General features: G+C 40.9%; 2 protein-coding genes across 2 annotated transcripts; one reads left to right on the top strand and one right to left on the bottom strand.

Annotated features, from left to right (window-relative positions):
- Positions 1–159: 159 nt before the first annotated feature.
- LOC138607277 (uncharacterized) lies at positions 160–3,696 on the bottom strand. Its single transcript, XM_069679855.1, has 3 exons — positions 3,686–3,696; positions 2,018–2,481; positions 160–860 (listed from the first exon to the last, which is right to left on the bottom strand). The coding sequence occupies exons 1-3, from the start codon at positions 3,694–3,696 to the stop codon at positions 160–162; spliced, it is 1,176 nt and encodes a 391-aa protein (XP_069535956.1).
- Positions 3,697–14,163: 10,467 nt separating this feature from the next.
- On the top strand, positions 14,164–24,704 carry il23r (interleukin 23 receptor). The gene is made up of 16 exons (XM_069680220.1): positions 14,164–14,251; positions 14,633–14,759; positions 14,898–15,076; positions 16,698–16,821; positions 16,924–17,090; positions 17,517–17,653; positions 17,753–17,966; positions 18,076–18,146; positions 18,377–18,578; positions 18,686–18,889; positions 19,225–19,323; positions 19,527–19,682; positions 21,110–21,250; positions 21,435–21,522; positions 22,554–22,644; positions 23,010–24,704. Exons 1-16 carry the CDS (start codon positions 14,194–14,196, stop codon positions 23,664–23,666), a joined length of 2,715 nt encoding a protein of 904 aa, XP_069536321.1. The 5' UTR covers positions 14,164–14,193; the 3' UTR covers positions 23,667–24,704.
- The last annotated feature ends 1,382 nt before the right edge of the window (positions 24,705–26,086 follow it).

Below are 26,086 nucleotides of genomic sequence, written 5' to 3' on the forward strand. Positions count from 1 at the left end.
TGGTGTTAATGTGAACAGGTTTGAGAGGCATACATATTAAAACACAAAACAAGGCAAAAGCACTCCATGCAAAATCATACATTTTTAAAGTGGAGGGGGCTAAACCTTTCCTCATATAATATTTGGATGACTCTAAATAGCTGATCATGGGGCCATGATTTAGAAGAGAGTTAGCTGATGAAGGGGCAGAACTTGAATAGGAAATGGGCTGGCTTCGGGGCAGATGCTCCGGAAGATCTGAACGTTAAAGTGTGAGAGAGAGTCAGCAAGTTTATTATAATGCCCAGGCACCTGACGGGCCGTGATTATGAAGTTGTGAGTTATGGACGACCATGTGATGCTTCTCAGGAATGGCATGATATCTTTAGAAGAGGAGCGCCCTCTGTTGATCATGCTCACGACAGCTTGATTATCACAAAGCACTGAGATATGTTTGCGTTTCCAATGCGGACCCCACACGTGACATGCAACTGCAACGGGGTAAATTTCGTACAGCGCTGAGGACTGATCGAATTCGGAGAAAGCTGGAGGCCAGTGATCAGCGAACCACTGGCCTTGAAAGAACCCCCCAAAACCCACGGATGGAGCGGCATCCGTGAAAAACTTCAAGGAGTCAGAAGAATGTACCAAGTCATCATAGAAGAAAGTTATGCTATTCCAGTGCTCGAGCAGCAGGGACCAAAAACTCAGGTCGGAGCGGCACACTTTATCTAATGAGATGACGTCATATAAATTATGCACTGATGACGACATCTCTAGTAAACGAGATATGAAAGAACGTCCTTGAGGGATTACGCGCATGGCAAAGTTAAGATGCCCTAGAAGGGAAAGTAACTGCGAAGTAATATTTTGAATCCCACCTGATGCCGAAAAGAGGCCATTGAGACAGATGAATGGGGACAATTTTGAATGCGTCAGTGATATCTGCTTTGGAGAGCCACGTGCCTTGCCCTGCCAACTTTATCAATTTGATGGCATTATCGACTGATGCGTAGTGAAGAGAAAAAGGTTCAGGCGGAATAATGTTAATGGTCGCAAAGGGGCCAGAGCGTGGTGCGGACAGGTCGAAAATGATCTTTTCTTCCCTGAATATTTCCTTGTAGCTACACCTATGGGGCTAGTGCGAAATAGTGAAAAGGGAGAAGACTTGAATGGACCTATGACATACCCTTTATTAACCTCTTTCTCTATTAGTTGCGAGACTATTTCTGGCTCTTTTGCTGCAGACTGCAGATTTCTTGTTACGTACGTAACTGAGGGAGAAGCTATACCTCCAACCCGAAAACCCCAAGAGAGCCCTGTAAGAAGGTGATCCACGAACACTGAATCAGGATGAGATGACATTATTGGTGTAGAAGGATGTGCGTCCCTGCAACTGCTGCAAACGTGAAGAAAATGGCAATTAGGAAATGAGCAGACATTTTCATTGTTGCAGATCGGCGTGCTATTAAAGAGATGGTGAGAGGTAGAGGCGTGGGTGGAGGTGGGGCCTTGAAGAGAGACTGGTGAAACGGCACTGAGGGGCACAGGGAGGCGGAATGACTTGAATTCCCACATGAGCTGCAGGTAATGATTTGATTTCCTCCGGCGAACATCACTAGGAGCTCGGTGTCCAGAATGGACCAGTCCAGGTGGATGTTGTATTGAGAAATGTTCAGAGCGGCTTTTCTTGAGAAAGCTTTGTGGTACTGAAAGAATATGTTTTTGCCATACTTGAGATTGAAATCACTGATAAGAGACAAATAAGCATCGAGTTCTTGTCTTCTCTCGGGGAAAGCAGAGCATATTACATCACGATATATGCAGAAAGCTGCCACAAACTGCCCAAAACTCAAATCATTTTTAAGCCGGGGATCGGCGGATTTCAAGACGGCAGTTCGATTTTAGCCTGTGGCGACGCTATTAGCGCACTCTGGTGAAGGCAGGATAAAGCTGACTAGATTAATGTCTTTGCCATCTAAAATTTTAGACCTTAACCGGGGCGATATGTACGCTGATTGAGGAATGTAAGGCCTACCTAAAATAGGAGCTGGAACAGCCGTGGCAAGTGAATGTGCAGAAGATTCAATCCGAGTGATAGTGGATGGCTGACTTGGTGTAGTGACATCCAACATTGAAGTGACCGAATTTGCAGAAGTTGTAGCAGAGGAAGAAGTGGCAGATGAAGCGTTCTCCAGAGCACGAAGGCGTGCGTCAATGTTACTCATAGATTTATTCAGAGCCTGTAAGGTGGAGACTAAGAAACTATCAGAGGATGAGTGGCTTGGATTAGTCGGCTCTGCGTGAGAGGGGGACCGGCAAGACACATTTCTCCTCTTGGGCTGAGGAGCTTGCGAGGGACACATCGCCTCCGAGATCATGATCCTCCGTGAGCTGATCAAGGTCAGAGTCGGACATTCGAGGAAAATGAAACAACGAGATGCAACAAAGGGTGAGTAGGAAATGTTCCATTCGCAATATTCGTCTGAAACGATGAGCAGACTGAGAGAGAGAAGAGAGAGGAGATTTAAAGTTTGACAGCAGTAAGATGATTGGTTCACAGACAAAGAGAGACAGCGTAGCATGAATGAAGTTAATGATGAATGAATGAATGAGAACAGTCTTCCTGTTTGAAGTTTCGCTAAGCTACATATATATCATGCTAGATTTTAACTCACTGAAAAAGTTAGAGAACATAACTCTTGTGAAGTCTGTTAGTACATGGGGTGGCTGTGGCTCATTGGTAGAGTCGGTAGATCTCTGATTGCTACAGTCATATGTTGAAGTCTCCTTGGAAAAGACACTGAACCCCAAATTGCTACCAGTGGCATAGCTGTCGGGTACTAATGCATAGTGTAGGAGCTATATTGAAGGGTAAAGTGTTGAACAGAAATGGCTCCAGTAGGTGTCACTCTCGGGTTAAGTTAAACCACTTCATAGGTAGGAACTTTTGCTCAGGTGTTGCTAGACGGAGGAGCACACAGTTTTTCGACCGCTACTACACGCCGAAGATAATGCGACTGAAAGCGAATGTGTATGTAAATGTTTACGGGAAGTGTTGGAATCTTGCTTGACCATTCAGGGATAAATAAATGTTCAAGAAACCAAAAGAAGATACTGGACTATCTTATTTCACCATACGCACAGGAGAGTTACAACGGTGAGCTTGTCAATTATTATCTTAACCCGTCTATGTAGCCCCTCAGTGGTTTTAAGTTTAGGCTTAGCCGCTATACATAGACCTGATTGGAAATTGGCACTTATTCCTTTGCCATCACTGTGTTAATGGGTGAATACGACATGTAGTGTAAAAGCAGCTTTGAGTGGTCGGAAGACTAGAAAATACAGCAAGCCATATGGCATGTGGTTCTTCAAGAGGCAACCACCACCACAAACACGCCGTGACTAAAATTAGCAGAGGTGACGCATATCAGATAGTCAGCAGCATTTAGCAAAGGCCGCCATGCCCTTTATTATATATAAGATTAAGTACTAAAATGTAAAAGAGGTGACTTGTATAAAATTCAACAAAGAACTTCCCATGCAGATATCATGAATTGGGAAATGAGCTATAGAGACCAGAACTGTTTTTTGGGGGCTTTTTAATATGGGGCCTCTGGGGATTGACTCCATTATTTGAATATAGCCTCTAGTGGCCATTTGACTAACTGCAGTTTTTGTTGCTGTTACTTAAAGCAATTCTTACCTTTCTGGCATGTCCCTCAGCACTTAGTTAAAATTTGAACAAGAACAACTCCGCCTCCCTTCAAAGTCCCACCCTCTTCCCCCTGCCTGACCTCTGACGCTCCCCTCCCTCCTCCATGCATCCCTGACGCGTGCGGTGAGAGAAGCAGCGCGAGTGAAACGGGTCAATGGAGTCAGAGGCACAGGTAAGTGAAAACTAACCAACAGTAACTAAATAATATTCAATTCTGCATGTGGTATAAAATAAAATTCCCTCCCTCGTAACATTTAGTTACCTTTTGTAGTCTGACGAACTACCAACATTACTATCATAATTATAGCATTTCATCACCTGTTTGTTTACAGTCAAATGCGTCGTTTTTCGGCAGAATTAATATTTTCTTGCTGTCATAACGTCTTACCTTGCCTGAATTGTCCCGGTAACATTTGTCATTAAATTAGGAGTAGTTGAAGCAGTTTTGTTTCCAGGTTAACTTTGTTGAGAACCTGTTTTGTCAGCTAACGGTAGCTAACTTTAGCCCTCGTTCAGAAGTTTAGCTTCAACATTTTTTTCTTTTAACTTTATGTTATATAGTCACAAAGAAAAAGGCTCTTTCTTTTTTTTTAATTGTGGTGCTTCTTGGAGGAGAGTGTGGTTGGAGATCCCGACTACGTTCCGGATCTTCAGAGGCAGGGGCCGACAGCAGCAGCCTACAGCAGGAACCAGCACAGGAGGTGTAATAGCCCCGAGAAGGGCAGGTCCTTCCAGGGGCTGCCAGGGTAGGAGCAGCAGGGCCGTGGGGTGATGCAGAGTGGGGAATCTGCTGAGGAGAGGCCCGGAACCAGCAGACAAGCTGCCCCAAGATCCACAACAAGAGCCAGAGGTCGGAGGGCACGTGGACCTGCTGTACTCAGTCCTGACGATCTCATCCGAGTCCAGCAGTTCATATAGTTTTGTATTTTTTCTTATTCACGTTGTTCAATAAAATCTTGCATTGTATAATTGCCTTTGTCTTTTTACTCACATAAAGTAATGTTTATTATGCTTTACTTCCATTATGCCCCTTTTTCATATTCCCACTTCATCTGAATGAACTGCAGTGAATTACTAAAATCAATTTTTTAGAAAAACATTTATTATTGTACACAGCTTATCATTTTTTTTACAGCTGTCTTCTATAACAAATTAGTTATTTGGTCCCAATAAAAAAGCAAATAAATAACATAAGGCACTTGCAAGATTACTGTTAAGTAATGCAAACAAATCTTTTAGATGTAACATTCAGCTCTTCATGAGTTCTAGGGGTACCAAGTCTTGGCTGGTGCTGGATGTCCTCCATTACTGTGGGAGTGGTGTACCTTGACAAAGAGTAAAAAAAAAATAGAAACAGGATATAAATTGCATAAACTCAAACAGGCTAGATTTTATATAGATCTTAGGCTGCTTTGGCACAGAGGGATGTTATCACAATGTACAGTAAATGGAGCAAGTGTATGTATCAACTTATTACAATTTAAAATTCACTACTGGTAAATAGTACTTCTTCCCAAGGATGGAAAAAGTCACAAACATAGACAGATCGGTCTTATTTACACAGATGTCAGCTAGCCAGCATTATCTATTAGCCGGAGAAGTCTTCTAGCAATGTGCTGAACTAGCTCTGGTTACTGTACAACCAACCAAGACAAACGCAACCCCGGGGTTATAATACTAGAACTGGGTTAATGACAACTTCACAATAAACACTGAGGCTAACGCTGAAGCTAACGTCACCGTTAGTGTAACGTTAAACAAACCAAGCTTTGGAGTCAGTTTGTTTACACTACTGGCGCTTACGCTAACGCTAGGCTAAATTTCCCTGCACAAATAACATAATATTACAGAACGATAGTAACTGGTAACTGATGTTATCACATGTAATGTTGTGTTCTAGGATTAGGCAAACTAAAAGTACCTGTCCAGCAGAAACTCTGCGACCATCTCATCTCTTTTTAGCTTCGTGTGAAGCTGCATTAGCCTCCTCCATTGCTGGAAAGCAGAGCCGATGTTGACTCGAGTCTTGCCTCTTGCCGCATCAAGCTCTTTCTTTAAGGCAGCTTTTTGTGAAATAGTCTTCTTTGTCCTGATAATTTTCTCTGTGGGGGCAGCTGATGATGGAAGTGGCGGCTCGCCTTGGTCAGTCATTGTCAGTTCTCCGTTCCTTGCTCTCTCTCACCGCTCTACTGCTCTACCAGAGAGGCGCGCGACTTGCGAGCCGTGACAGCGGTGCAACTGGGAGGACGCGGCGACGGATGACAGACAGGAAGCTCGGCAAATCAATTTACTCGGACCGAATAAAATTATTGGTCAGACTTTTATCAGAAATATATGAGAATTAAATATTGATGAGTTTCAACGCCTAGTGGATTTCTTTTACATTTTATTGTGCTATACGCTTATTAGGAGCATTTTATGATTACAAAAGGAAAGTGTAAAAATGCCAGAAAGGTAAGAATTGCTTTAATTTTCTGGCCCCAGAGGTTGCATCTTGTTTACAACTCTATTAAAACCAGTAACGCGTTGTAACCCAAGTGCTTGAAGGGGAAAAAAAAACACATACCATTGCTTACCAGCAGCATTGGCCTGTCTAACTGTTAAACATAGTTAGAGGGTCTAAATATATTCTTGAGTTGTTTCAGACTCTGAGTTGCAGCTATATTATCTGCTCAAAGCGAATCCCTTAAAATTTGTGTAAATACAATTCATCTGTTGATCTGTGTTTCCGCAGGTAAGCTTTTGTGTCTCGGGGAGCAGCTGGCCAGGTTGGAATTATTCCTCTTTTTCACCTCCCTTCTTCAGAGGTTTTCTTTGTCTGCATCTGATGGAGAGCAGCCCAGTCCCTGTCCCCCTGTCCTGGGTAACTCTCAATGTTTCAAACACAAGGAATCAGTGTTTTCCAGTATATTTACCAAGCAATAAGCATTTTATATCTTCAGGCTCTTTGTTTGACTCAGTGGGAGCTGTCTCTGTGAAACCCTGCACAGACCTCCCAATGTACACTGGTAAGCCTTTCAATTTTGTACTTTTCTCAGTTCAGAAAGCCCTTAAAGCTTTAGATTATAGAAAATCTTCTGGACCCGATTTAATAGATCCTTACTTTTTGAAACTGGCAGCTGATTTCATAGCAGAGCGTATTACAGTCCTTTTTAACCTCATAGTAAAAAAAAAATGAAATTCCCTCTGTATGGAAATCAGCTTTTGTTCTCCCTTTATTAAAAGGGGGTTACCCAGCAATTTTAACTAATTACAGACCAATATCTAATCTATCAGTGCTGGCCAAAATTCTTGAAAATCTTGTGAGTGAGCAAGTAAAGGAGTTTTTATATACCAATGTCATCTTATCAAAATATCAATCAGGCTTCAGAAAAAAACATAGTACCATCACAGCTGCAATGAAGGTGGTAAATGACATTATCGTTGCACTTGATAAGAAACAACACTGTGCATCACTTTTTATTGATCTGTCAAAAGCGTTTGACACTGTTGACCATGATATTTTAAAGCTTAGACTCCTTCATTCGGGACTCTCAGAGCACGCAGTTCCTTGGTTTACAAATTATCCATCCATCCATTATCTATACCGCTTATCCTGTTCAGGGTCGCGGGGGGCTGGAGCCTATTCCAGCTGTCATTGGGCGAAGGGCGGCGTACACCCTGGACTGGTCGCCAGTCAATCACAGGGCCGACACATAGAGACACAAGGGGGTGCCTCAGGGTTCTGGTTTAGGTCCCCTTTTATTTATTATTTATATCAATGATCTGGGTCTAAATGTGTCAGGTGCTAATTTGCATTTTTATGCTGATGACACAGTTATTTACTGTTGTGGATCAACTCTTGTTCAGGCTATTGAATCCCTGCAGAAAGCATTTGTTGCTGTCCAGCACACATTACTTCACCTGAAGCTTGTTCTTAATGCAGACAAGACTAAGCTAATGTTGTTTTCCAATTCTAGGAAGTGGCCACAAATGGTTCCCTCAGTGTCCACAATGGAGGGAAATTAAATAGATGTGGTTCACATGTATAAATACTTGGGTGTCTTGATTGATGACTCCCTCACTTTCAAGCCGCATGTGGAGAAACTTGTGAAGACTCTGAGGCTAAAATTAGTTTTTTAATTCCGAAACAAGTTGTGTTTTTCTTTCAATGCAAAAAAGCGGCTTGTCACTTCAACTTTTTTGTCTGTACTTTGGTCAGATGCAGCTCACAAAGCAAGTCATCTGAGGAAGGTGTCAACTACAGCCTAACATTTTTTTTGGATTGTAATCTGATAAGACCTTGAAGGCATTACGAAGACATGAAGGCGATATGACATTCTGGTGAGCTCTATCTTTAAATATCTTTTAAAATAACTTCTGTTATATTGAACCAAATATATTGGGGTCTTTGATAGAGAACAATTGTGACAAAAAAAATAAAATGTTAAAATTTAAATCAGCAAATACTTATCTCAGTTATTCATTTGCAGAGCTGTAAATGATGTGAGCTGCATTTTAGTTGTGTTTTTCTTTCAATGCAAAAAAGCGGCTTGTCGCTTCAACTTTTTTGTCTGTGTTGGATTTTGGAGATCTTCTGTATATGAATGCTTCTGCTCAATGTCTTCGAAAGGTTGACACTGTTTACCATGCTTCTCTGAGGTTTATTACCAATTGTAAAGTGTCGACATACCACTGTGAGTAATACTCTCGGGTGGGATGGCCTGCTTTCGCCACCCGAAGGACCCATCATTAGTATACTTTCATTTATAGGGCAATACTCGGGCTACTGTCCACCTACATTTGTTTTTTAATTGCACAGAGAAATGCTGATCTTTACTTTTTCCGTTCACAAGACCAATTGTTGCTTTCTGTTCCATATGCCAGTACTTTTTTGGGTAAAAAGGCTTTTGTTCACTCTGCACCTTTTGCATGGAATATGTTGCAGAAAGACTGGAAACTAACCAGGGTAATCTCATTGAGCGCTTTTAAATCCAAACTGAGAGTTCTTGAGGCCAACTCCACAACATGCACTTGTTTTTCATAATTTGCTTGTAAATTTAATCTTTTTATTTGTCTTTATGTTTGTGTTTTAACTTTGTAGTTTTGTAAACTGTGTTTTGTATTTGCTGCTGCCTAGCTTGGCCAGGACTCCCTTCAAAAAGAGGTTCTTAATCTCAGTGGGATTTCTCCTGGTTAAATAAAGGTTAAATCAATAAAAATATATATATTAGAGATGTATTAAAATATGTCTTTTTTTGGAAAATCTCTTGGGACTATCTCTCCTTCTTTTAACTCCACATTACATTTTCCCATTTGTTAAAACTAACTGTGTTAGATTATATTATAGTGGGACTTTGTATTTGCTTCTCTGTCGGACAGTTATTTGCTCATGCTCACACAGTGTTTTTTTGGTCTGAGGTTTGGTAGGTGAGAAAACACTCATGTATCATTGTTGGAATCTTTCATGTCTGCCATGATTCCTCTATGTTCTGGGAGGAGCAACATGCACACCTGTGCTGGCTGGACTCAATTATACACAACTGAAGTTCATCTCCTCATAATCGAGACTCTTATAAATGGGGAGAGAGCCCTATGAGAACATCATTGTTGTTGAAACATAGAACTGACCCATTTTTATCATATACTTTTCTCTTTGTTTAAACACAGACTTCACCACTTGACAAGTTAAGGTGCAACTGTAAATAAAGTCCTTTTCTTTCTTGGAATCTTGAGTCTCACTGCCTCTAATTTGGATACCTCATGTTAATAATTGAATGCTCATAAGCTCCAGCCCTTCTCAGTTAGGTTACACCTAAAGCAATGGTCCTTAGAGCCGGAAATGACATTCAAATGAAATATGAGTGAGGATAACCTAAGCCAAGCCTGCTCATGTGGACCTAATGATAATGTGTCTCGATTGACTGGCCTACACCAGCAGCATGGAGCTGTTTCTGCTTCTCAGTCTGATAAAGGGGCCAGACCTAAGACAACAACATTAGGCCCGGGGAGAGGTGGGGCGAGGCGAGCCCCTGCCTACTTGAAGGGCTATGTGACAGATTCAACACTGTGGCAACATGCAGGCAGAGACAAACACACACACACACACAAACAGGAAGAGACCAACAAGAGGAAAGGAGTTCAAGGCATAGCTCCTCCTCCTCCTGTTTTCAAAGCAGAGGCTCTGATCAGTCCTTAAGGGAGTTACTGGAACCAATTCAAACTGCTTAACTAGAGGAGAAACTTAAAAGTATGGAACTGGATGAGTTCTCTGAACAACAACAGGAGGAGGAACAGGCAAAAACATATTATAGGACAATGGATGACCAGGCTCGTGAGGCTAGCCGGTCCCAAGAGGCTTTAACAACCATAGGACGCTTAGGCAGCTGGAAAGGGAGTATATAGAAGCAAAACTTAAATCATCTTTTCTACAAGGGTTTAGGGTTAGGGTTAGGGTTGATCCAATTGAACCAGATGTCCTGTGTGATGGATGGAAGGCATTGGAGAGTGAACTTTGTTTCCTACCAGATGTTAAAATCCTTCGATGCTATGAGCCATCATGTTCTGACACCTCCACCACAACCCGAGAACTTCACATCTTTTGTGACGCATCTGAAAAGGCCTATGGTTCTGTTGCCTACTTCCACTCAAATGATGAACAGGGGCAGTCAAGGGTAGCCCCAAGGAAATAGATTTCAATGCCCCGACTCGAGTTGTGTGCTGCCCTCTCAGGTGCTCAACTTGCTTCCCTCATCCAGATAGAAATCACCTTACCCATCCAAAATACTACCTTTGGAGTGACTCAACCACAGTGTTGCGATGGCTGAAGTCTGAATCATGTCGATATAAGGTGTTTGTGGGTACTCGCATCGCTGAGATACAAGAGCTGACCATGGAGGGAGATTAGTGATATGTGGATAGCATCTACAACCCAGCTGACGATCTTACTCGTGGGAAAACCCTGTCAAGGTCAAGGCCCCCCTTTTCTGCTCCTCCCTGACACCCAGTGGCCAACACTTGAACTAACCACTCATTTGGGAGAGGAGGCTAGTGGATTGAGGAAACCAATCAGTATCCACAGCATCTCTTTTTACCCTTCCTCTGATCTTGCATCTCTGAATTTTTCTCAGGGTGAAACTTGGAGGAATGCTCTCACTACAGCAGCTGATCTTCTTATCAAATCCTTGATGTCAGATTCTAGTCTGACCACCGAGACTATTCTTCTCGGAAAGGCCCAAGAGGATGACTTTCCAGCTGAGCTTGCTGCTTTACAATCCGGCAAGAATATCTCATCCAACAGCAGGTTGTTGTCTTTGGCTCCTGAGTTTGACCAAACCCTTGGTCTCATTCATGTGGGAGGAAGGCTCCGGAGAGCTACTGATCTGGACCAGGATATGATCCATCCCTTGTCCTGTATCCCAACCATCACATTTCTCAGCTGCTTATCAAAGATTATGATGAGCGTCTGTTGCACCTAGGGCCCGAAAGGGTCTTCAGTGAAATGCGCAGGAGATACTGGTTGCTGAGAAGGAAGAGCTGCAATTAGAAAGCATCAGCACTCCTGTCAGCATTGTCAGAGATGGTGAGCATCTCCTGATGTACCTAAAATGGCTGATCTGCCCCCAGCCCAACTTCGCCTTTTCAAGCCACCATTCTGGTCAACTGGAATAGATTGCTTTGGACCATTCACCATCAAGATTGGCAGACGGACAGAAAAACATTGGGGCATCATCTTCAAGTGCATGACAACATATTGTGTTCACTTGGATGTCCTTGAAAACTGATGCCTTTCTTTTGGCTTTCCATCACTTCATATCAAGGAGCGGTTGGCCCCATGAACTCATCTCAGAACGAGGCACTAACTTCCGTGGAGGTCAAGCAGAGCTGGATAAAGCTTTTAACACTATGGCACCAAGCTTGAAAGAACAACTTATTGACCATCAGGTCAAATGTCATTTCAATCCTCCTGGTTCCCCACACTTTGGTGGAATCTGGGTAAGGGAGATTAGATCTGTCAAAGATGCTCTGCAAGTCGTTCTTGGAGGACAATCAGTTCCTGAGGCTGTCCTTAATACTGTCCTCATCGAAGTTGAAGGCATCCTGAACTCAAAGCCACTTGGAAACGTTTCATCAGACATTGTCGACCCCGATCCTGTCACTCCAAATATGCTCCTTATGGGGCGGCGAGATGCTTCACTTCCTCAGGTTGTATACCACAATAATGAGCTCAAGCGGTGATGGCATCATAGCCAAATACTCATGGACCATTTCTGGGCTAGCTTTATCCGCCATTATCTTCCCAACCTGCAAATACTTCTAAAGTGGCATGTGGACACCAACAACCTTGAATGTGGCAAGGTTGTATTGATTGTGGCCCCTCAGCTTCCCCGTTCTCTCTGGCCCATTGGAAGAGTGATTCAAACACACCCTGGACCAGATGGTCGGGTCAGAACAGCGGAGGTGAGAGTTAAAACCCAAACTTACCTCAGACCAGTTGCACGGCTGGTTCCATTGCCTGAGCTCAAGGATGAAGATGGGTAATGGACATGAAGGTTATCTCAAAACTGCAACCAGTTTTGGGGGTGGCAATGTTGGAATCTTTCATGTCTGCCATGATTCCTCTATGTTCTGGGAGGAGCAACATGCACACCTGTGCCGGCTGGACTCAATTATACACAGCTGAAGTTCATCACCTCACAATCAAGACTCTTATAAATGGGGAGAGAGCCCATTGTTCAGTTTGCTCTTCAACCAACCAGACATGTGTTCTCTTTTGCCTGTCAAGTGCGTCAAAAGTGAGTTATGATCTAAGGACTATTAGTCTGATGATGCCATTTATTTGTTAAGCTCATTGTGACTTTATTTAGTAATTAATTGATATATTGATATCTTGTATTTACCCGTGTTTAGAGCTTAAGTTGATTTGTCAGGCTAATGTTAATTCATATATTGATGAGAACATAGTTGTTGCTGAAACATAGAACTGACCCATTTTTATTATATACTTTTCTCTTTGTTTAAGCACAGACTTCACCACTTGACAAGTTAAGGTGCAACTGTAAATAAAGTCCTTTTCTTTCTTGGAATCGCACGTCTCACTGCCTCTAATTTGGATACCTCATGTCAATAATTGAATGCTCATAAGCTCCAGCCCTTCTCAGTTAGGTCACACCTAAAACAATCATACTTGCTTATAATAACAATTTAGTAAAACTGGATGTTTTAGTCACGTGTTGTTTTAAGTTTGTGTGACTGAAAATGTCAAATAACAATTTTAACTATTTTTCTGAAATTAAACTTTGACATTTGATTTATAACTCAAAACTCAAATTCAGAAAGCTTGCAAGTTTGAGGTCTCTTAAAGGTTTCTTTCATCTTTGTAAGAATATGCACCCCCTCAAACTTCTGGGTTTTCCCTGTAAAGCCTTTGAAGTGAGAACCAAAAAAAACTGGTTAGCTTGAGAAAGTGTCAGTCTCTGACTACTTTTTTGTTGAACACAGTCGACATTTGCGCAATCTGTGGGACTAAAACCATGAGCGACCAACGAAATGAGAAACATGTCTTTTAAAGTTACCTACTCAGACTACATGTGTAAGTTTGTTTTACCAACCTTTTAAAGTCAGACTGTATATTAATTAGTCACAGCTCAGAGACAACAGTGAACTATATGTAATATGTAATGCAGTTGTAGACTCATGGAAACAAATAATGAGGTTGGTGCAAAGCTACAGACGGCATCTTTTTCAAAGACAGTAAGTTCTGGTAGACCACTTCATTATGTGCTAACAGCAGCATGTTTGATTGGGCAGGTGCTCGGCAGACTGACATCTAAAGTCGACTGAGCCTTTTAAGTGATGAGAAACGGGTAACTTAAATAGGGCACCAAAGTACTGAAGCTGATGTTCAAAGTTTTTTCATCTGCCAAAATACCACCAAACTAGGTCACTGGCCTCTTTAACATGTTTCATTTGCGCAACAGAGCTCACTTTAGTCAGATGCAGCTCACAAAGCAAGTCATCTGAGGAAGGTGTCAACTACAGCCTAACATTTTTTTTGGATTGTAATCTGATAAGACCTTGAAGGCATTACGAAGACATGAAGGCGATATGACATTCTGGTGAGCTCTATCTTTAAATATCTTTTAAAATAACTTCTGTTATATTGAACCAAATATATTGGGGTCTTTGATAGAGAACAATTATGTGACAAAAAAAATAAATGTTAAAATTTAATTAATAGTGAATACTTATCTCAGTTACTCATTTGTAGAGCTGAAAATGATGTGAGCTGCATTTTAAAGATAAGAACTTAACATAACTCTCCTGTCTCCTACTCATGTTGTTCACAACATTTGTAAATACTGTGGATTCCTGGGGAAATTCTCAGGGGTGATTCTTCAGAAAGATAATTGGTGAATCATAATTAACAATAACTTCTTTTTTTAGTTTTTTTTTTTTTTTTACAGCTGCTGATACATACTGAGTGGGTTCTACGAGAATAAGAAAGATGAGCTGAGATGAATCTCTATTCAACCATTTGGAAATGTATCTTTGTTTTCAGTTTTTCCATAAAAGGTAAGCACAGTGTGTGGGCTGTTTCTCTCTACCATTGTTCAGGCCAGGATTTTGTTAGAACAGTGTGTCAAAGTTTGATAGCTTTTGTGGTTTGTAGCAGTAACCCTTGCTGTTGCAGGTCTGACCAATGAAGTGAACTAGAAAGTGTTTTCATTTCTAGCAATAAAGATGGGACAAGTGGGAATCGCTTGTGTCAAAGAATCATATCCAAGACAGCTTCAGTACACATGGGATTCAAATGCAACTGTCACATATTTTGAGTGGCATGTATTTACAGTATATGAACCATTGTATTTAAATCATACTTTTAAAACCAAACATTATTCCTCATCCTAGGACAGTGCTGCTATAAAAATCTGTGTGCCTGTCTTTTCTGGGCAGATTGTCCTCTGCACCCTGCTTCATGCCAACACTTCAATGACCTCGGCTACCTTACAGTAGAACCCGCTCCACCCTTCCTCCTGGGCTCAAACCTGACAGTGTACTGCCACATCAAAGAATGTGTTAGGTAAGAACAGTAACAAATATGACAAGAACTAGCTTTTATGTATAATATGATAATATGAAGAGGATGTATGTTATTCTGCACCTATTATTCTATGTAAAAATGATTTAGATCTGATGCACTTGTGTAACTATATTTCAGGAGCAAAATATTCCTGGTGCTACAGAACAATGAGAATGTGGATCCTTCAGAGAGAGTCAACTGCACCACAGCGATGTTCAATCTATTTAATGTGCGGATGCCGATAACTACAGTGCTTTGCAAACGTGACATGAAATGGAAGTTAGAGAATGTTAATGCACTGGACCTACATGGCGGCTGTAAGTACAGTTGGCTCTGACGTCTACAGTCTTACAGAATTCAGATTGAATGAATTGAAAAGGAACAGAGGAGAGTCTATGCCAGATAAAATTAATAAACAATAAATATAAGGTAACATATATTTAATTTACGTTTACAACAAGGATGTGATTGCCAGGAGGACAGTGGCTAAAGTGTGTCGTTGTTACTGAAATGTAAGTAGGTGGTTCCTAATTTGATTAGTGTGTTTGTTACCGGGTGGCTTGTTTTGCTACTTTGCAGCAGTGGTGACTAATGTGTTACTGGGCAGATACCAGTCTGTTATTGGTGGCTGTGAAGCTATTAGTAATACCTGTTGATGACTGTTGTTTAGGGGAATTACTATGATGATTCTACAAACCCTAATTCCAAAAAAGTTGGGGCGTTGTGTTAAATGTGAATAAAAACAGAATACAGGGATTTTCCTTTTCGACCTATATTCAATTGAATACAGCACAAACACAATATATTTAATGTTCAAATTGATAAACTTTATTGTTTTTATGGAAATAGATGGCCATTATTTCCCAAAGCAATTTGAAATGTGGCCTCATCAGACCACAGCACACTTTTCCACTTTAGGTCAGTCCATCTCAGATGAGCTCGGGCCCAGATGAGCTCGACCCAGAGAAGTCGGCGGTGCTTCTGGGTGTTGTTGAGATATGGGTTTGGTCTTAACTTACAGATGCAGTGATGTACTGTGTTAACTGACAATGGTTTGTGAGCCACATTGTAATATCCATTGCAGAATGATTCCAGTTTTTAATGCAGTCCCACCTGAGGGATCAGAGGTCACAGGCATTCAATGTTGGTTTTCGGCCTTGCCTTACATGCAGATTTTTCTTCAGATTCTCTGAACCTTTTGATGATATTATGGACATCATGTAGATGTAGATGACTGTTGAAGGGGAAATCTCTAAATTCCTTGCAATTTCACGTTGAGAAGCGTTGTTCATAAACTGTTGGACTTTGTGAGTCTTTCACAAAGAGAACCTCGCGCCATCATTGATTGTGAATGACTGAGCCTTTCAGGAGTGCTGCTTTTCAGCCCAATCATGGTACCATCACCTGTTACCAATTAACCTACATACCTGTGGAATGTTCCAGGTGTCTTTTGAGCATTCCACATCGTTCCCAGTCTTTTCTTGCTCCTGTCCCAACATTTTTTGGAATGTGTTGCAGGCATCAAATTCAGAATGTGTGTATATTTCCAAAAAAAACATAAAGTTTATCAGTATGAACATTAAATATCTTGTCTTTGTGCTGTATTCAACTGAACATGGGTTGAATAGGATTTGCAAATCACCTTATTGTTTTTATTCATATTTTACACAATGTCCCAACTTTTTTGGAAATGGGGTTTGTATATGGTGCCTATATGTAAACACTATTCTGAACAACTGGTATAGTCGCATATAAATGTATCAAACTTGACATCTCAGAATGTAAATGATAACCACAAAGGTCAAATTGTGGTTTGAATGACATTTCTGTCTTAAATTTTGAAGAGGTTGTGAAACTTTTAATGTACTGGTTTGAACATTTGATAACAATGGTTTGCTTTATATATTTTATTTTATTTTCATCCTTTTCCATCTAAAGACCTTCCAGATAAACCTGAAAATATCATTTGTGAAACCACAAGGAGCTCAGATTCCATAAACTGCTCGTGGGTGAGAGGACGAGAAACACACCTCCGCACTGCTTACAACATTTCAATTAACAGGTGTGTTGTAGCTTTCAGTCAAATTTAGTAGTTTCCTCATAGGTCATTATTCTCTTGTGACACCAGCAAATCCTTATTTTAACCCATTTTTTTAATTTTCAGAGAAAATGAGACCCCTGTGCTGTTAGATCAGATCCAGGGTGTTGGAGTAATCAGCATCCCCCGAGCAAAGATAGAGGGACACACTACATACCAGTTAATTATCACTGCTTACAACCACTTTGGAGCCTCACAGTCTGATCCATTCAACCTCTGTGTAAACGACATATGTAAGCTCTCTCCTCTGTTACACTCAAACGCACTAATCTTTTAGAATTAAGGTGTATCTGCATAAACCAGATAAGTCAACAGATACGTTTTTTTACATTTCATTTATCAAGTCTTTTCTCAGAAATTAGTCATCATATCAGCTGTCACAGTTTGATCTGCTATCAGTGAAATGTTTCTCAGTATTTCTAATGACTCTGTAAAGCAAAAACCTGGAACACTGCCTCCACCTTCATTCCTCTGTTCAGTGACCTCTTTCAAGTTTGAACATTTAAATGCCTTGACTTTTGGGGTCATGACAGAGTTAGTAGCTAATGTTTACTTGTTTGTTTTGGGGTTAGTTGTGTTTTCTTGGGGTCCATTATTCTGGACAGTCAATGTCACTTGTGTGCATGCTACTTCTACGTGTTTTTGTTTTTGTATTGCAGTGATACCAGAGACCCCTCGTATTATGCACATAGAATTTCTGAATGACTCCATAGCAGCCCTGTTGCGATGGAAAACAGCTGAATCCTCAGAGCATCTTCGATCCTGTGTCAGGCTGCGCACAGATAATAATTCCTGGGTAAAGTGATGTCATGGCATTATAGATTTGTGGTTATGTGCATGCTCAGGCTCAAGTGCGCAGGTGAGTTCATATCCATTCCCTTTGTGTTCGTTTTAGGAAGCTGGAGAGGGAACAGAGCTCAGTAAGGGTCTAGTGCAGGTGGAAGGTCTTAAGCCTCTGACTGAATATGAGTTTCAAATGAGAACATGCATCTTGACATCAGGACTGACACACACCAACATGCCCTGCCTTGCGGCCCAGTCAGCCTCCAGCAAAAGGTCGTTCTGCAGCAGATGGAGCCCGTCTGTGAGGGGGAAAAGCCCTGGAAAAGGCAAGCTGACATTCTTACTCATGTCACAAAAACTGTCTGTTATAATCTTAGAAATGTGTTTGTTGCTGCTTGTACTAAACCCATAACTTGTGGTTCTACTTATCTTTAGGTCCATCTCAGCAGCTGCATGTGTGGAGGATCCTGGGCGTCAAGGGGAAGATGGTGACAGTTTTGTGGAAGGTAATGTGTGAAAGTTAATTATGAGCTCTGGGTTATATAATGATACTGCACATTTTGTAACAGAAAGGTAATAAAATTGGAAAACAAATTTTTTTTGCCATATCCACATAGACAGCCTGCATAACTCCGAGCCTGTTTCCCCCCATTTCCACACATTATGCTACGCAATGCAAACCATCATGTAGCTCTGGGTTCATATTTACTGACTGAACAGTGGCCCCCCCCCCCAGCCTCCATCTCCAGAGGATTACAGTGGTGAGGTGAAACAGTACGAGATCGCTCTGGACAATGACCTAAAACGGAACAAGACCTGTTCGGCTGCTCTGAGCCAGTGTTCAGCTCAGATACCAGCAGAGGTCCAGACGCTCAGCATCAGTGTGGTCACTTTGTATGGTTCTTCTCCTCCTGCCGATGTGCCGCTCAGACACTCAGGTACACAAACTTCAGACACAGAAGACAAAACATAGCAAAACATGTTTAAGATGAAAAGAAAAAAAAGGAAATTAAGTGTATTCTCTCCATGTTGTCTAACCTTTAAGGTACTTTTGGACCTGTTTTGAGAGAGTTGGCTCCTGCAGCTAATGGCAGTGCTGTATTTGTCTCCTGGTCGTGGCCGGAGAACAAATATTGGTTGCCATCTGGTGGAAAACTGCTGCATTATGTGTTAGAATGGACAAGTGTACATGTGGCAGAGCTGCAGTGGCAAAAACTGGATAAAGATAAAAACAAGACATCAATCACAGGTAAAGAACTGAGCCCCTGTCTGTGCACACTCAAAACACACACACACACACGTGTTGAAATTAATAACAAATTAGTAAATGCATTATCCATCATATAGCTCAAACATTTAAAAATAACCTAAGGGCTTCATCTCAATCAAGTACTGCCCTCTTGTGGGTAGTTAGGGAATTTCAATAGTTTGTGCTTTTGTAATGTAAACAGTTGATGATTCAAAATTAATATGAGACTTTTAAAACAGCTGAAGACCAAAATCATAAGCTAAGTTCAGTTTTTATGAAATACAGTGAAGTTAATGATGACAGTGTTTGTCAGTTCAGTCCCTGTATTGTTTCAGGCCTGACTGCAGGTGTGAGGTACAATATCTCTCTGTATGCTGTGACCACCAGAGGTGTCAGCACTCCATCATCCCGTCTGGTCTACTCCAAAGAACAGAGTAAGATTCATAGATTACACTTGTCCACTCTTTTGTTCTATTTATTTTACTTAATGATGAGAATTTTTCAGCATCATGTGACACATCTGTCATACCTATTAATTATATAAGAGATTCAGAAAACTCAGCGTATACAGTATTTATATGCTAAATTCATAGTGTGCATGCATCCCCCCTTCTCTGTCCCTCTGTATGTGTTTTAGAGCCACAGTCTGGTCCCAGTATGTCAGTGCTGGTTCATAAAACCAGATGGATCCAGATCCAGTGGGACGAGCTGCCTGTAGACCAGCAGAGAGGCTTTATCACAAACTACACCATCTATATCCAAACACTGGACTCCAGCAACACAGAACTCAGCTGTGAGTAGTTGAGACCAAATGTTTTAATGACCTTATCTTGTAGATACATGTTATGTTTTGTAGAAGAACTGACAGACATAAATCAGTTCCAGGTTTTCAGTTTGGAGGATTGTATACTTTTCTTTATTGAATTCGATGGTAAACTGAACATTTTGGGGTTTTAGGCTCCAAGCAATCTGAAGACATCACTCTGAGTTTTATGACATTGCAGATTCAAATTATAATAATAATAATAATAATAATAATACAAACTGTTGACACTGGGGTTAAGTGAGAAAATATGTTTTACCTTTTGGTTTGATCTTAAGGTTTGTAGTAAACACAACTTCACTGTGCTTCTTTTCCTGTGCCATGTGTGTGTTTACACTGTTCAGGCTAAGGCTTTGTAGCACAGCTATGCGTATGCAAAAGTGTGATAAATTATACATGCAGTAGTATGCATATATCACATCAAAGCATACAACCCTGTTACATAATGGAAAGTGTGCAGCAGGATTCCACTGATACTCCCCTCCCACAAAGCTTCTTAATCAGCAGGGTTTTTCACAAGTCGCTTCCAGTAATGTGGTGAATTTTAAAAGTTAAACTGGTGGTTGCCTGTTTTATGTTTTTGTGATTCTTTTTTTCAACACAACCAAATTATCAAACAATCATTAAAGTTGAGATATCAAGATGTTATAGTCTGACTTAAATGTTTATATCCTATAAAAATCCTGTTTTGACACACCTGCCTGGTTATGATTTTAATAAGCATATGGAAAAGTGTCAACTTTTAACTAAGAAAGTTGTTCAGCAGAAGATATGTTGATTATGTTTAAAACAGTGGTACACTCATAGTTTTCTCAGTGTATTCTCTGAATCATAGTGTTTTTCTAGAACTGACTTTAACCACGAACAGGAAGTCATGTGGCTACGTGCACACATGCAACCGTAAGGCTGTTACTAACCAGCCTGCTTCATACACTATTTGTGGAGTTTCCGTGTTGAGGCACCTTACTATTCATTTTTCAGATTCAGGTCATAGTCTGCAGATAGCAATGATGGATGCTCCATATTGACAAAAACATTAAGTCTTAATGGACATACTCTTTTAGCAAAAAAAAAGTTCAACTCAGGTTGAAAATGAGATCTTATCACCCAGCTGTTCAGCATTCATATTTGACAAAACAAAGTCTACTTGGAAGCTGTTTTGTAATTAGTTGTCATATTGTAGGGGTTAAAATTAAATTTTTTCTTTGCACTTTGAGGACTTCTCATCTGTAAAATTGTGGAATTTCATTCTTGAGTGGGGAAAAAGTACGCAACAAAGTAATGTCAACACGGGGTCTATTCTTACCTGAATGCACATTTTAAAGTTTAAATAACTAAAATAACAGTAATCGTTCTGACTTAAAGGAAACTGACCATTTTCATTTGCTTCTCTGCAGTTACAGTATCTGGCTCCGCCCCCACACAGAGGTGGCTGGACTGTCCTGATGGAGCTCTGACACTGCAGATGACTGCATCCACCTCAGCAGGTGAAGGGCCGTGGGGGAGCCGGACCTCCTCTCAGCCTGCAGCCCCTGCAGGTTAGTTTCCTGCTGCTATCAAATGCCCCCAATAACAAACAAAAACCCATTGAGTCTGCTCTGTGAAAGCATATGCCAGTAACAGTTTTATTGCATGTGCAAAGATAAAGGAGAATTTGCTCTCTGAACTATCTGATTTCTTCTCTACTTAACGATTGTGTCCTTTCCTTATTGTCTCCTGCAGTTAGCCTGGTGATTGTGTTGGTTTTCATCATTACCCTCTTTATAGGGATCATAGCCAACCTGCTGTGCTGGAGTTGTGTGAGACAAAGGTATTATTTAACTTTATTTCATGCTTTTATGTAATAATTTTACAGAAAACAACAGTCGGCATCACAAAGACCAGACATCATGTAATTATATAGAAAGTATTCAGAGGTAAAATATCACTTTGCAGGCAAAGGATTTTCAGTGCGCATAGGTTTTGTTTTAGGAGAAAAAAGCGTGGTTGTGATCTCATGAAATACCACACCACAACATGAGCACATGGACAAGAAGTCACGCAATTTACATTAAAGGAGACCTTAACAAAAAATGTTCTACATGTGGTCAACTCACCCCGGTCTGATATATGTTTTGAACCGTGGAGATACTGAATGTGTGCTTCTTGCAATATGTCATTGTTAAAGCAATCTCGGATCCCACCGGCTATAGTCTGATATAGCCTCTGGGGACACCGGTGAATGTGCCGGGCAGTAAGCGATGATCGACTACTCGTCAAGACTTCCTTTTACCCGTGCTGCATTGTTACAGAAAGAGAAACCGTTTTCTTGTGATTTACTTGTTACTAATGGGTCTTACGTTTACTGAAATGTCAACATCATGATGCAGATTTGTAAGGAGTAAAAATTCAAGCTTTGTCAGTCCTCAAGAGGAAGAAAACTTTTTAGATGCTCGTTTGTTGAAGGGTGGTCAGATCGATCTGATGCATTCGAGGAAGTCGGGAAATCTGAATGCCGAACGGCTTTTGTGACACATGTCAAGGGAACTCATCTTATTCAAGTTCAATTTTAGGTCTATAACATATTGTTAGCTGAATTTACATGCACATGTCTGTTTATACAGATTAATAAGAAGCTAAATCGTCGTCAGATCATACTGATGGGAGCCGTAATGGCATTAAGGTGGATTACGTTCCGCCTGCATTTGTTCTTGTCACGGACTGTTTTTCCTGCATTGTTATAGTAATACAAAGTAGCAGAATAACACTGTATTTGGGGTGTAATTCTCGACGTTTTCCATCACTATGCATCTAATAATAGACACATAATCAATAATGGAAGAACTCTCCTGTCTATCTTAGGGTCAAACAGAAATGTATATCCTGGGGACCTGTCTGCATTGGTGAAAACTTACCAAAACCAGGAAACAGCCTCGCCATCAGACTACTCAAGGTAACCAAACTGTGCCGGCGTTCACCCTTTTTTTTTGTGATCCCTTCTGTCACTACAGCAACCAAAACAGCAACTGCAACAACTCCACAACACCAACAATACACACACAGATACAATTGTGATACAGTTTTGTAATATGTAAAACACAGGAGATTCTAGATGTTTACCAGACTGGGCTTCAGTAGGAGGTAATTTGTGAGTGTCATTTGTTACTGTTTTACTTTTACTCACTTTGTAAACATACCACTTTGTGAGCTGCAGTAGGTAAATACCAGAGACGTGATGACACACATTTTTCTTAATATTCATGACTTTCAACTCTAACGGTGTTTTTGCTTTTGTTTCTTTGTTTTTTGGATTACCAGCAGGAAGGCAGTGAGCCGTCCTTCTCTTCCATCAATAGCGACCCGCCGCTGTCCCCCATCAGTCTGATCTCCCAGGAGGAAAGGGATGACGTGTACCCTACCATCCACATTGAATTTTACCAGGCCAGACCAGGAGACCAAACAGCGAGGACACCTTTGTTAATATCAGATCCAGAGGCGATGCTTGTTGACACTCAAGTGGAACACGTCAGCTACAAACCTCATATTTCTATGTTGGCTCCACAAGGAGAGGAGGTGGTGGAGACAGAAGAAGAACAGAGGGACTTAACGACGAGTGGACAGGAGGACAGAAGTTTCAGTGTACCTGAAGGATTATTTGGAGGCTTGCTATCCACTGTGGAGATGGATTTCTCTGTTTCACCTCTGGGGCTGACTCTTAGCTCTGTTAGTGATCTCCTGTGGCATGAAACGTCTGAAACAAGTGTCTTGAATGGAAGTATCTCACTGGAGAGGAGGGGAACTGAAAACCAGGAAGTTGACTCTCCATGTCTGGATTTACAACAGGGTGAAATAACGATTTGTGACACAGCAGACACTTGTTTATCTCAGTATAGAACTGAGAGAACACTTACTGATGGTTACTTTCCTCAGGTAGCTGCTGTCAATAGAACTACAGGCTGTGATACAAAAAGGTAGCAGCATCTTGGAACCCATCGGCTATCGTCTGGGAACGAAATAGTCTCTGGAAGCTTCCAGTGTAGTTCATGGTTAGCAATAAAGGACTTTCAGTCTTGACTTCCTTTATCATGCACTGCATTGTTTACAACTGGACTAGCAAGTTGAGAGGTGAGAATAGAGTTGAGAGGTGACATCTAAGAGGGGATTTTAGCTGCAGTTACATGCAGATGTCTTTTTATGGAGGTGAATCGTCATCAGATGACCACCAATGGGAGACTGCATTACTTCCGATGTGTTTGCTGTTTTCCTGCATACAACCAAACCAGCTGAAGTGGACAATTAAACTCAGACTACAACAAACCAGAATGCTTCGGATGCCCAAGATCATCATTTGCCTACTGATCCTGCTTTTTATGCAATGGTGATCGGAGTGACACAAGCAGGACAACATGCTCGACTAATCATGTGTTCAAGAAAGCATTATTAAAGGACAGTTTTACTTCAAGTGATGACCTCAGTGACTTTGTGTAAGGAGAAACTCATGCTTCAGACAATTCCGAAATTGATCTGTTATGCCATTCTAATGCTAAGTGTGCAGCTATTCCTCACTAAGTTTCCACCACTTTCTATGTAAACATAATTAATAAAGTAAGTAATGGCTTTGGTAATTCAGCAGAACCTCCTCCTGTCCTGCAATTTCTCAACAGCTGTTGAATGGATTTCAATGGGATCAGCTGAACTTTCATTTACCTGACGCACTTGTGCTGTTAAATATCTCAACATCAACTGCATGGATTAGCAGAAGACTTTTGGAGACATTGATGCTTCTTAGAGGATGTGTTGTATTCCTCTAGTGTCATTGTGAGGTTAACCTGGGTGGTTTTAAATAAAATCTCTCTACAACTTTTTGTGGATTGCCATGAAGATTGTTACACACATTGATGTTCCATTCAGGATTAACTGTAATGCCTTTGATGCTGCTTTAACTTTTCATCTAGCACCATCTTCTGATTAATATTCTATTGTATCTAATAAAATGTCAACATGATGTTAGAATTTAAAAGTGCAGCCTCACTGAGCTGCGGGCCTGGCTATAGACGTGTAGTCTTGTTTTTAAGCTCTTGAATACACACAGAATATTTCTCCAGATAAACACGTTTGGAGTCAAGTTGAGAAAAGGAAAAAAATATTTCTCTGCAAAGTTGTTGATTTACCAAAAGCCCTTTATCCATTTATCATGGATAAAGGGCTGTGGTTTTCTGACTTTGTAATGACTTAATGATTAAGTTTATTAAAGATTTTTCTTTTTTATCATGAAATAAATCTGAAGCCAAACGTGCCAAAAATGCTAAATGTTGATATTATAACTAATGGATCATGGTCTGGTTGCCCTCCTTTGGTTAAACTGTGAGGGCTCTTCCTGATTAATCCATGGCATAAATAAGACAATGCTAGCATCAAAGAGGACAGCCATAATTAAAATAGACTTTTGTCCAACCTGGAAACTAGAGTGTATTTCATTCACTAACTCACAATCATATACATCACTAGTATCAAGTCATTAAACCTGTTCTGTATGAACTGCTGAAAGTGTTTCTGGTACCTCCGAGTTTCTAGCCCTTCTGTTTTGTGAGCAGTGAGGTGAAACTGAGTGTGAAATGATACCATAACACACCCAGACTAAAGTCGGTTAGGGGTCCCCCATTGATAGATAGTATCTCAGTTATGAATAGTAATTTGCTCCTGAGCCCAACGTTTCACTCACACATGCACCACCTGCTGTTAAACACTGTTTTTAGGACTTCCTGTCAGTTGTCTCACTTCCTTCTTGATATTAAAATATTCAGGAGGTTTGCTCCTTCAACTGAAGTTAGAAGGAATCTTCAGGAGACTTCATGTCTTCAAAAACCACCCACTTGCTTGTGTTTTTGTGTAACATTTTGGTTATTAGATCAATATTGAGCAAAGTATTGTGTCTGTACCTCCGACGCTGAAATGTGGTACTGCTGTGGGGGAAGTCCCTCGTTGCCACACATGGGGATGTGATGGAGGGCGTGAGAGGTCTTGGACTGTGCAGCACATGTGATGATGAATATTTACTTACTTACAAACTACATCTTTCACATGGGTGTTACACTACGAGATGTAACATTCATGCGGCGTTCTGGATTTTCTAATTAGCCTATATATATATATCCTTTCATCTTCTATGGAATTTGGGACTGTATGGGATCAAACCTGCACCGATATTGTCTGCTATTGCGGTAGCAAACCAAGGAGACATCCTTCAGGAGGCAGTGTGGATAATGTGATTAATAGCTCAAAAACAGATACAGCAGACTAACATTTAAAGTAGCCTAAGCTAAGATAATGTCTTGTAAATAGATCTCCATATAGTTTTTTCAGTGTGGACAAAAATCATACGTTACTTTTAGTCA

This window comes from Semicossyphus pulcher, unplaced genomic scaffold (genome assembly GCF_022749685.1).
Source record: "Semicossyphus pulcher isolate SPU_LCO1_2020_fin unplaced genomic scaffold, fSemPul1.0.p SCAF_4, whole genome shotgun sequence".
Lineage (NCBI taxonomy): Eukaryota > Metazoa > Chordata > Actinopteri > Labriformes > Labridae > Semicossyphus > Semicossyphus pulcher.